The 12,861-nt window shown below is 36.5% G+C and overlaps 1 protein-coding gene across 2 annotated transcripts in view; it reads right to left on the reverse strand.

The window, feature by feature from the left end:
• Positions 1-1,124, reverse strand: part of pax3a (paired box 3a) — a 36,223-nt gene extending 35,099 nt beyond the window's left edge. Inside the window, exon 1 of one of the 2 annotated variants that reach the window (XM_051877037.1) lies at positions 604-1,124. In XM_051877037.1, the coding sequence (XP_051732997.1) occupies positions 604-688 (85 nt within the window). In that variant the 5' untranslated portion in view covers positions 689-1,124. The remainder of the gene's footprint in view (positions 1-603) is intronic. The other variant, XM_051877028.1, reaches the window with a different exon arrangement.
• Between the last annotated feature and the right edge of the window lie 11,737 nt (positions 1,125-12,861).

The raw sequence follows: 12,861 nt of genomic DNA on the forward strand, positions 1-12,861 counted from the left end.
TTTCCTGTGTTTGAAATATTAGCCAACATTTAAACAACTACAATACAACATCAATAAAACTACAACTAATGGCCTAATACTAATAACAAATGATAATTATTAATAAATGCTAATAAAAAAGTGTTGGCCATTTGGCAAAAAAAGAGCCAAATTAATGATAATAATTAGCAAATGTGTTACTTGTTGCCAGAACACCAAGTATTTAAAAAGTAGGCTATATAAAGGCTGTCAAGTTTATATATACATATATATAGCTAACATTTTATATAGTCTAAAACAAAGTTTTTATAAAACACGTTAGCTTAGTATTAAATACATTTCTAAATTTTATTTCACTGTACAAAATGTTCACCATTATGTTGTTGTTTTCATTTTGAACGTGGATGAAAAATTATAATTTTGTAACCATGACACCAGAAAAGAATTAAACTTTTCAATGTTATTGATTTTAAATTTTTACAATGTAATTTCAGTTTTTATAAATGTCACATTCTCCAATCAGAATATTAAAGTGCATCAGATCAAATCTCTCTTATGAAGATTCAACTTTGTGAAGGCATCTAAGCTCGGGCTATGTAGTAACCACACAAGCTAACACCTTACCCTCCAAGGAGTAGCCTCCTCTCGGGTAGTTTTGGGGTGGCGTGGGGCGCATCATCCTGGAAATGCCCCCCGCTAATGCGGTCATATCTCCTCTGCAAGAAGAAAACGGGTGCACGGAGCACTTGATAGAAGAAGTGAAGTTATCCAAAGAGAAGCGCTGATCGTCAAGTGTCAGTGGACCGTTGAAGTAAGAAGTCTTCAGTTGAAAACGAAAAGTCAACTTCAAAAGTCAAAACGTCGAAGCCAATCCTCTGGAGTTAATCACGGATATCCAGGTTTTCAATCGTGGTGTATCTCAAAGCGGTTTGGAAGATAAAACTCTCAGAGCTTCAGTTCCGTTGTTGTTGACACACTTGTTGTTGTGAATTGAAACGGTGATCGGTGGCGAAACATTTTATTAGTTGTTGAGTTGTTGGCTCCTTCTACCCATCGAGGACTGTGATTGGTCAAGGAGGGAGGGTCCAAAGACCTGGGAAAGCCTTCTGATTGGTCCAGATCTCAAAACTTTCTTGTGCCATGACCTCGGGAGTTCAAGGGGATGTGTCACTGATAACACCCTCAGACATAAACTGTGATGCTGAGAGCAATCTGGAAGATAAAACTGAAGTTTTCTTAAAATAATTTCGTTTTAGTTTCTGTGGTTTGGAGCAGTGGTTCTCGACCGTTCCCGGACGCTCTCCAAACTTAGACAATTTGGATGTCTTCCTTATCATCATAGATCGTTAATAGAGGCTCCAAAACCTGAAATGGAAGTGTCAGATAAGGGAGACATCTAAAATGTACTGGGATGAGTTGGGAAGCTTTCAGAAACGATGTTGGGAAACTGCCACAACCGTCTTGAACATGAATTCTCAGCAAACCCCAACTTTCAAGTAAAAACCCAAAAGCTGCACAGCACAGAGGTATTTATTGTATGCATGTGGACAGTAGAGTCTCTACAGAATGAAAGGAGCAGCTTGCGGGGGTCTCAGCAGGGTATGACGCCGAGAGTGCCGTAAAAGCTGTCTGTGGAGACGAATACAATTGTGAAGAAGCGTTATTTATAACGCAGAGACATTCAATATAGCCATCCATCCCACTCATTCTCTTGCATTACTCCGCATTTCTCTCTCACACACACACACGCACTCACTCTCTCCATCTCACATTCAGATGCTCCTCCTCTGTTCCCCGCAGTCACTGAAGTTCCTTTTCTTTGCAGGAGCTCATTGAGAACCTCACGTCAGTCAAACGGCCCCGTTCATTCAGAGAGAACCCTGATCAATCAAACAGAAAAATCTTTCAACTGTTCAAACAGAAGAACACACTCTGAGTTAAAATATTTAAAAAATACTTAAGTTCTGTTGCTAAAAAAACTGAAAGAAGGGAACCTAAATGAAACGACGAGAAAGTCCTATGAATCTCCGATTTCCTTCAGACTAATGTGACAAATACGCTGGCTGTCATCTCAGAGTTATCAACTCAGAGACGTCGACAGTTCAATCAGAGGGTAAAGTGCCCTCTGGTCCTCTGGGATGTGGGCATTATCGCATTGCTTTGCTCAGATGAGCATGTTTCGCGGCGGCGACGGATAAGCGCATGTTATTGCCGTCCACGGTCCCAGGTGCTCCATAAACGGATTAGCGCAGCGGCGTGGAGAGCGGAGCCCGCGCGCCACAGGCCAGGCTGCCCTCAGAACAAGAGCCGCGCCACAGCCGCCCATCCTGACTTTAATTGACATCTGACCGTTTCTGCCGGATTGGCCTGAGGGACAAAACATCAAAAGTGAAGGGAAATTATTGCATTTAATATCGGACATTTCCCACACGAGATTCTTTATCTATCTATCTATCTATCTATCTGAGTTAATACAATGAAGGCAATTGGTTTAATCAACAGAAACTCAACATATTAAGTTGATTTGACAAAAGAAAAAATTGTTGTGATAACAAATCATGAAAATAATTGTCTATCTATCTATCTATCTATCTATCTATCTATCTATCTATCGAAAACCCCATAAAATCCATTAAATAATTATAGTAATTATTACACTACATATTAATATGGTTGTTGTTTTTTTTTGTTGTCGTTAATTTAGCACTAATGTAGACAGTATGCGTTCATTTGTAGGCTAAACAAAAAAAGGACACGCGTCGTTATTTTTCTTTATTAATTATAAATATTCTGAGCAATATTAATAATAATGGTTAATAATAATAATAACAATAGATAAAAGAACACTTTATACTTCGATAACAGACCATGGAGAAAAGGACGTTCATTTACGCATATATACTAATAACATTTCTCTCACTGTTGTAAGGTGAAGTCATGTAAGTCACGCAAATGTAATAAAATAAAATTGTGTTATAGCTGAGCATATAGTGGTCTGGAATTTGTCTCAGGGAAAGACATAGCGAAAATGTCGCAGTAGTTTTAAATATTTAATTTAATATAGGCTGCAGTAAATAATGCACAGTAAAAGTGAAAATGTAAAGGTGCTATCTGAAGAAAATACTAAAATAGAAAATACCCCTAAAATAACTCTTTGGTGTAGCCTAATGTAGTTAGGTCTATTAAAATGTATTATATCATATTCATGACTTGCTTTCATGACATAAAAGCTGTTAATTTAAGAGTACCACATAAACCATATTTTCGGTTTCCTGACGAAACACGTTGGCAGTAATTTAATAAATATTTTGCATATTTGTAATACAACCTGCTTCGCGTATGTTGCGATGGTATCAGATGTTTTTGTATGGATGTTTTTTTCCGATTTGAGCAAGTCACCCTGTTTATTTTTATTATTTTTTCTGAAGTTTTCGTGTGCGTGTCGGTAGGCCACTTTTGGCTCAACTGACTGTTTACTAATTGCTTCTTTGTACTTTGGCCTGGTTGCTAGTGCATTTCAGGTTGCGTGTGTGTGTGTGTGTGTGTGGTGGGGGGGTGTCTAATAGCATTGCCACAACAAACTTTATTTTAATTAATTCTTTGCATTGCATTATCTCAGAAAAGCCTGCTATGAACAAAATGTTTAGGGCGAACATGAGCTATTTTCCCTACTTACAGTGCAATAAACACTATAATAATGTTTTCAGATTGAAGAATGTCTATTGCACACAACAGGCTGGCCGTAACTCGATATGGTCATAAAGTGAGTGGGGATATATGCGGAATGAGGAGAGACTCAGTTTGATTATCTTTAAAGGGATACTGGATATCCGTGTCAAATCAATTTTGGAGTGAAAAATCCAAGTCAGAAATTTTCTACATCGGTGGAAGAAAAGACATCATAAATAAAGAGGCAAACGCCACACTGGAGAAATGTAAGCGCCCCTGGTTTAGTTTAGACTCGAAAACCAAATAACCCCGGGATGTGTTTCATAGAACTGTGGAAAAAAAAAAAAAAAAATGCCATCATGATTAAACTCAAGAACAATGTTTCAGCTCTGAGGAGAGACTGCAAAACGAAGTGATAGACTGAAACAGAAGCGAAGTGACTGAAGATATGGTTTGATGTACACTCTTAGCAGTAGGTCATTTCTGTTCATAATTTATAACTTTCAGAATTTATAACTCACTTTCTCGTTTTCAGGCTTCAGATGTAATAGGGCCCCTTTGCTCCATTCTTAGGTTTTCAAAGTAAACTGAAATATATTTGTAAATGTAACTTTGCTGCATTATAAAAAATTCAACCAACTAAAATTAAAGTTTAATTATTGATGTTTTTAAGTGGTGCAAATTAAAGTTGCAAAGTACAGTAAGTTCATTGCACTTTTTTCATGTCCGCTTTGAAAATCGAGTAGAAATGAAAAACAATATTATAATATAAATATATTAAATGGATTAAAGAAAAGGTGTTATCGCATAACTATGAAACACTTTTACATGATACAATACAAAAATATACATAAAAATATAGGCTATGGATACATAAAGTCCACAGCTACAGTTTTAGTACGTTAACCTATAACTTAAAAAAACTATATATATATATATATATATATATATATATATATACTTTATATATATATATTTATAGTATTTAGTATAATATATAGTTTTTTTTAAGTATATATATATATATATATATATATATATATATATATAAAATATTATACATGCAGTTTGTATGTCCTCAAAACAATTGAAAAGCAACATGGAAATTTGTACTTTTGATTTCATTTGTCACCCACAAAACTATTTAAATTGAATGCAAAAAAGCCAAAAAAAAAAAAAAAAAAAGTGATGAAGATAGTACAACTAATAAGTCTACCTAAAATATAGACTTTTTCATAAATCATGTTTATTTAATTCGAACTACACGGTCTTCAAAAGCCATAATAGGCTTGGCAGTCTCCAGAACAAATCTGTGTACCAAGTATTATATATATATATATATATATATATATATATACATATATATATATATGAAATAACAAACACAGCCTATGTAGGCTATGTAACGTTTCTAGAACATCCCACTGTCGAATGCTTAAGTAAATATTTACAGCACGAGCTGCCGCGGGAAACACATCGCTCTTACAGTAAAGTGACAAACTACTCAATAATACTTCTCCTCACAATGGCGTCTTGCTGTTGTGATGACTTTATTTACTACCGTGCTCATTAGAATAACTATAAAGGGATGGTTGTTAGCAGTTTCCTTCTCATGTTAAATGTTTGCTCTGGCAGGGTTCAGCTCACAGCAACACTAACAAAAATCGCCAAACAATTTTGACATGAGATAGGTCTACCTATTTGATTAGTTAGGCCTATTTATTCACTCGTTTAGCCTATTATTATTTTAGAGAGGTCGAATGATCACTGAGGCCTTTGTCACTACATGATGAGGATACAATTGTTTTCAAAGCACGGACACATTCATGAAAATAATAATAATAAGCGTTATTATTATCACCATCGCACGTTAAAATGATTTTTTTTTTTTTAAAGAACTAGGCTCCTGGCTGTAGGAAATGCCAACTATCTCACCTTTACCCCTTATCAGAGTTTGCTAATGAGTTTAACAGTCTCGACTAATGTCACATTGAGCCACTGTAAACCGTGAAGTGTTTGATGGTACTAATTAAATGGTGGTAATGAATGTAAGTAACTCAAGGCAATACAGTAGCACTGGGATTCAAAGGAAATTAAGAATTTTGCATGACACAGGGTAAATAAAGTGACCCAGTAAGAGCCAGAGAGCCTTTGGAAATGAAGCGTTTGTTGTGAGGGCCTCGGGGCACAGTAATGTCTTTACACGATGGCAGGGGGACAGGGAGTTTATTGCCCCCGCGGTGAACCTTGGCCCCGGGGCCAGTGCTTCGGCATTATCGCTCTCAGGTGATCACGGCAACCAGTAGCGCTCCTCTCAACAGGTGGTAAGCCTGAGAGATATGAAGATTCAAGCGCTCTCAAAGCCTCTTTGCATGTGATATACTTGTGTCCACCGGAGGGCGCATGAAACTAATAATAAACGCTCTACAGTGGCAAAGTTTTTGACGCTCTGTATATAAATGTGTTGGCAGTAAGCAAGCAAAAGAAATAAATTAATCTAGTGGCATTATGCTCACTAAGGCTGACTTTGTTTGTTCAAAAATACAATAAAACAGTCATTTAAAATAAATGTTTTCCATTTTAACTTTCTTTTAAATTGTAATTTATTCACGTGATGGCATTTTGAGCATCATTAATCCAGTCAGTGTCTCGTGATCCTTCAGAAATCATTCTAATATGCCGATTTGCTGCTCAAGAAACATTTCTTATTATCAATTATAAAAACAATCGTTCTGCTTAACTTTTCAAAAGAACAGCGATTATTTGAAATACATTTTTGTTTTTTGTTTTTTACAATGTAGGGACTTCATACTCTTGCTTGCTGAATAAAACTGATTATTTCTTGACTGACTTGTGTAATCTAAAAGTAAATTGAGACCATTTGGTTTAAACTAATTTAATCTGGTTTAATCTAATAAAAATATTTTTTGATAAAGTAAATGCTACACTGTAAAAAATGCTGGGTTAAAAACAACCCAAGTTGGCTTGAAAATGGACAAACCAAGCGATTGGGTTGTTTTAACCCAGCGGTTGGGTTAAATGTTCGCCCAACGTGCCGGGTAGTTTTAATTAACCCAACTATTGTTTAAAAATTACTATATGGCTGGCTTATAATGAACCCAAAATAGGTTGGAAATGAAAAATCAGACACATAATTACTAGAGGCAACAATAATAATCAAAAGGTGAACATTTATTAATAAGCAATTTAATAAATGTTTATTGTTTAATTATTATTCATTAAACTTATTTAATAATAAATGTTCGTTTATTAAACATATTAATAAATATTAATTTCCAAACATACTTTGAGTTCATTTTTAGCAAAAAATACATTATTTTTTAAACAATAGTTGAGAATAAAACTACCCAACAGGTTGGGCAAACATTTAACGCAACCGCAGGGTTTGTCCATTTTCAACCCAACTTGGGTTGTTTTAACCCAGCATTTTTTAGAGTGCACAGAAAAAAAAACAAATGTAATTACTACCTGAATAAGTTAGCTCAGAACTTAAAAAACAATTAAAAAACAAAGTACGTTATAAAATTAAGTTAAACCTCAAGTTTCTGATACTGGTGTCCCATCATGCACTGGGAAATAATTATTTAAGGTTGCATTTTTCACTGTTTTATCATTACTTTTGTTGTTAGGTTTAGTAACTTGCTGTTTTGTGACATCTGGAGTTCATTTTCTACTCAAAATGTACTCGAAAAGTTAATCAACCAACTCTTAGCTTACCTGAGAACCTGTCAGTTCATGCTGTCACCCTCGTGCGTATGTGATTTATTATTCATTTATTATTATTTATTATTATTCATTTATTCTTTTTATTAAAGAACTGCACCGAAACTGTAGCTGGCAAGTATACTGTTCTCTACGAAGATCTGTGTGTGTATTTATAGGCTATGTATTATTGGAATTACAATATTTAGCCTATATTGTGTACGTTATCTTTATGTCTCTCAGACTGTGAGTGGAGATAATTAGCGACCTGTGTGTGATTTCAGCACCTCTGCTGCCGGACAGCTCCAGCGGTCTCAACACGGAAGATTCACACCTCCTGACTGCCACCCTGCCCTCACGTGACCGATGAGATCACTCATACGACTCTGCCGAATAGCCTGAGACCAAACGACGTATTCCATTCAGTAAGGACTGTACTGTATTTAAAGCAATAGAAAACAGACTAGGCCTACTTAAAATAAATTATAATATGTATTAATTTAACACACTAATATTTAACGCTGTCAACACAAGAAAACAGTTTTCTAAAACTATTTTCGTTAACAATACAGACAAAGTCAACATCGCCACCTTGAGGTATAATAAAGTAACTACAAGTAGGCTATGTTACCGCTTCCCAAATGTGTGTGGGTCATAGATCTTAAAGGGTTAGTTCACCCAAAAATAAAAATAATGTAATTTATTACTCACCCTCATGCTGTTCCACACCCGTAAGACCTTCGTTAATCTTCGGAACACAAATTAAGATATTTTTGTTGAAATCCTATGGCTCAGTGAGGCCTCCATAGCCAGCAATAACATTTCCTCTCTCAAGATCCATTAATGTACTAAAAACATATTTAAATCAGTTCATGTGAGTACAGTGGTTCAATATTAATATTATAAAGCGACGAGAGTATTTTTGGTGCGCCAAAAAAAAACAAAATAATGACTTATATAGTGATGGCCGATTTCAAAACACTGCTTCATGAAGCTTCAGAGCGTTATGAATCAGCGTGTCGAATCATGATTCGGATCGCGTGTCAAACCGCCAAACTGCTGAAATCACGTGACTTTGGTGCTCCGAACTGCTGATTCGACACGCTGATTCATAACGCTCCGAAGCTTCCTGACGCAGTGTTTTGAAATCGGCCATCACTATGTAAGTCGTTATTTTGTTTTTTTTGGCGCACCAAAAATATTCTCGTCGCTTTATAATATTAATATTGAACCACTTTACTCACATGAACTGATTTAAGTATGTTTTTAGTACATTAATGGATCTTGAGAGAGGAAATGTCATTGCTGGCTATGCAGGCCTCACTGAGCCATCGGATTTCAACAAAAATATCTTAATTTGTGTTCCGAAGATTAACGAAGGTCTTACTGGTGTGGAACGGCATGAGGGTGAGTAATAAATGACATTATTTTCATTTTTGGGTGAACTAACCCTTTAATACTAATAAAATAAAATAAAATATAGCTTTCCCTGTATAACATCTGTTTCTCTCTCTTTCTGTGTGTGTGTGTTTTTGTGACATATCAGGACACAAATTTGTATAATGACTGACATTTACAAGGAGAGGGTGACTTATGAGGACATTACCCCATGTCCCCATTTTTCAGAAGGCTTATAAATCATACAGAATTAGTTTTTTTGAGAAAGTAAAAATGTGCACAGCTTCCTGTGATGGGCAGGTTTAGGTGTAGGGTTGGTGTAGGGCGATAGAAAATATGGTTTGTACAGTATAAAAACCATTACGCCTATGGAATGTCCCCACAATTCACAAAAACAAATTTATGTGTGTGTGTGTGTGTTCACAATTAGATACAGAGTAAGAGGCCAGTAAAGCTAAATCTTTACTTAATGTCCAAATGACACTAAAGAACTCATCTGTCTAAATACATTTGTCTTTTCCAAACCAAAACATTCCAATCAACATTCCCCTCAGTAAGCACAAAAACATCAGTTTTGTGACTTAATGTCTGGATCTTATTAGATTCTCAATCTCTGTGTCCTGTGTTTTACCCCTGCAGTGCTCCTTCACAAGGGCAGAGAAAGGCGTTGTTTGGGACAATCTGTGTTTTAAAGAGGGCCTCAGGCTGCAGGATGATCTCACACATCTCACACACCATCAGCTAAACAATGCTTGTCTTTAAACATCTATATCACAGTTAATTGTAAACTTACTGAAGCTGCTGTGCCAAACAGCTTCATATGCCAGAGGTTAACATCTTTAGCTTCAACTGATACAGAACAAAATATGCATGTCCCATTTTTGTGGTTCTACCAGTAATCATCAAATTAGACATGCAAAAACAGAAGAGTTGATCTCTGCAATGTGTCAGCCAGTTTTACACACACACACACACACACAGTCCATTAAGCTCTGAGGTCCTCGCAAGGTCAGTGAGAGGGGGCCGTTCCTGTCAATATCACAAGTTGTTGTGTGCTTTTCAAATGTCTAATGGATTATATTGATTTAAGCTCAAATTTTGCATGGGGATATACAGCACTTTGACGTGAAATCCGTTTTCAGTAATGATGCATGCAAGTCATTTCCCCATCAGCCATTAGCATGTACTTGATTGTGAAAATACACAAAATGACAAAAAAAAAAAAAAAGAGGTTGTCTTTGTATTGTACACCTCAAAATGTACAGAAATGTTTAAGCAAGTAGCCACTTAGCAGAAGCTTTTCTTCCAAGCAGAACAGTACTATACAGACACAATCCCTATGGAGAAACCTGGGGTTAAGTGTCTTGCTCAAGGGCATAATGCTGATTGGCCGTGACCAGCAACCATCCCGCTACAAGCATTGAGTGTTGGCTGAACGCCACAACAACTGTTTCCTAATGGTGTATCCTAACTCACAGGAAAATGTAACTTTTACAAGGTGGCGATTTCACATAAATTGGAATGATGTAAATCATATGAAAATGTAAGATTTTTAGTAAAAAGTAAGCATGAAGGTCTTCCTCTAACCCCAGCCTAAACCTAACCACCGCTGAGGCGTAATCATACAAAAACGTACAAATAAGGATGTACCAATTCATACAATTAGAAATAAAAATTAGAAATAGAAATAAGAATTAGTACTTCTTACATATTACAACAAAATATACATGAGAACAAATTATTTTTAAAACTGCATTTAATTTTTTTTAACCATTTGTATGATATGAAACTGTATTTAACTTTTTTAACCATTTGTATTATATGAATATTATAAACAGTATTGCAATTTTAAATGTTTTTGTTTTATTTTTGCGTGCTTTCTTGAAGCTCAAACAGTAGAGCATGGTGCTAGCAACACCAAAATACGCCTTCATTGGAGTGTATATTTCTTTGGAAAAAAGTGTCTGGCTTCATGCTGACTTAAACATGCATATTCAAACTAAGAAATTCTTGATACTCTATTTCTAAAAGGGGAAAAACATCAATAAAAGCCTTACTTTGTCATCAGCATGTTATTTATACAGATTATTTCATGTAAATTGATTAAAATAAACATGATTCGGAAAATCATAAATTGTCATTTAAAAGGGTCAGTACTTTTTTATCCTTTTGAAAAAAGTAATCGTTTTATTTAGCAAGCAATTGACTGATCAAACTGATCAAACTGATCAAAAGTGAAAGTAATAATTTATAATAATTTATAATGTTACAAAATATTTCAATTTCATATAAATGCTGTTCTTTGTAACTTTATATTAATAAAAGAATTCTGAAAAAAAAAAAAAAAATCTTGAAATCTTAAACAAATCCTAAAAAAAATGTATCCACAAAAATATTAATCAGTACAACTGTTTTCACCATTGATAATAATAATAAATGTTTCTTGAGCAGCAAATCAGCATATTAGACTGATTCCTGAAGGATCATGTGACACTGAAGACAGGAGTAATGATGCTGGAAATCAGCTTTGTATCACAGGAATAAATTACATTTAAAGTATATTAAAATAGAAAACAGTTATTTAAAATTGTAATATTTCACAATATTACTACTTTTACTGTATTTTGATCAAATAAATGCAGCCTTGGTGAGCAGAAGAGACTTTCAAAAACATTTTTTTTAAAATCTTACCAAAACATTTGAAAGATAGTACACTGCTCAAAAAAAAAAAAAAAATCAAAGGAACACTTTTTAATCAGAGAATTGCATCAGGTCAGTTAAACTCCTGGGATATTGATCTGGTCAGTTAAGTAGCAGAGGGGGTTGTTGATCAGTTTCAGCTGCTTTTGTGTTAATGAATGATGGGCAACTATGAGATGACCCCCAAAACAGGAATGGTTTTACAGGTGGAGGCCACTGACAATTTTTTCCCTACTCATCTTTTCTGACTGTTTTTCACTAGTTTTGCATTTGGCTAGGGTCAGTGTCACTACTGGTAGCATGAGGCGATACCTGGACCCTACAGAGGTTGCACAGGCAGTCCAACTCCTCCAGGATGTCACATCAATACGTGCCATTGCCAGAAGGTTTGCTGTGTCTCCCAGTCTCAAGAGCATGGAGGAGATTCCAGGAGACAGGCAGTTAGAAGGTCCTTAACCCATCAGCAGGACCGGTATCTGCTCCTTTGTGCAAGGAGGAACAGGATGAGCACTGCCAGAGAGCCCTACAAAATGACCTCCAGCAGGCCACTGGTGTGAATGTCTCTGATCAAACAATCAGAAACAGACTTCATGAGGGTGGCCTGAGGGCCCGACGTTCTCTAGTGGGCCCTGTGCTCACTGCCCGGCACCGTGGAGCTCGATTGGCATTTGCCACTGAACACCAGGATTGGCAGGTCTGCCACTGGCACCCTGTGCTTTTAACAGATGAGAGCAGGTTCACCCTAAGCACGTGACAGACGTAAAATGGTCTGGAGAAGCCGTGGAGAACGTTATGCTGTCTGTAACATCGTTCAGCATTGGTGGTGGTTTGGTGGTGGGTCTGGGGAGGCATATCCATAAAGGGACGCACAGACCTCTACAGGCTGGACAATGGAACCCTGACTGCCATTAGGTATATGGATAAAATCCTTGGACCCATTGTCAGACCCTACACTGGTGCAGTGGGTCCTGGGTTCCTCTTGGTGCACGACAATGTCCGGCCTCATGTGGCGAGAGTATGCAGGCAGTTCCTGGAGGGTGAAGGAATTGATACCATTGAATGGCAACCACGCTCGCCTGACCTAAATCCAATAGAACACCTCTGGGACATTATGTTTCGGTCCATCCGATGCCGCCAGGTTGCACCTCAGACTGTCCAGGAGCTCAGTGATGCCCTGGTCCAGATCTGGGAGGAAATACCCCAGGACACCATCCGTCGTCTTATTAGGACGTTGTCAGGCATGCATACAAGCACGTGGGGGCCATACAAACTACTGAGTACCATTTTGAGTTGCTGCAATGAAATTCCAGCAAAATGGACTAGCCTGCTGCATCATTTTTCACTTTGATTTTCGGGCGTCTTTGAATTCAGTCTTATGTAGGTTGATAATTT

This window comes from Ctenopharyngodon idella, chromosome 2, assembly GCF_019924925.1.
Source record: "Ctenopharyngodon idella isolate HZGC_01 chromosome 2, HZGC01, whole genome shotgun sequence".
Classification (NCBI taxonomy): Eukaryota; Metazoa; Chordata; class Actinopteri; order Cypriniformes; family Xenocyprididae; genus Ctenopharyngodon; species Ctenopharyngodon idella.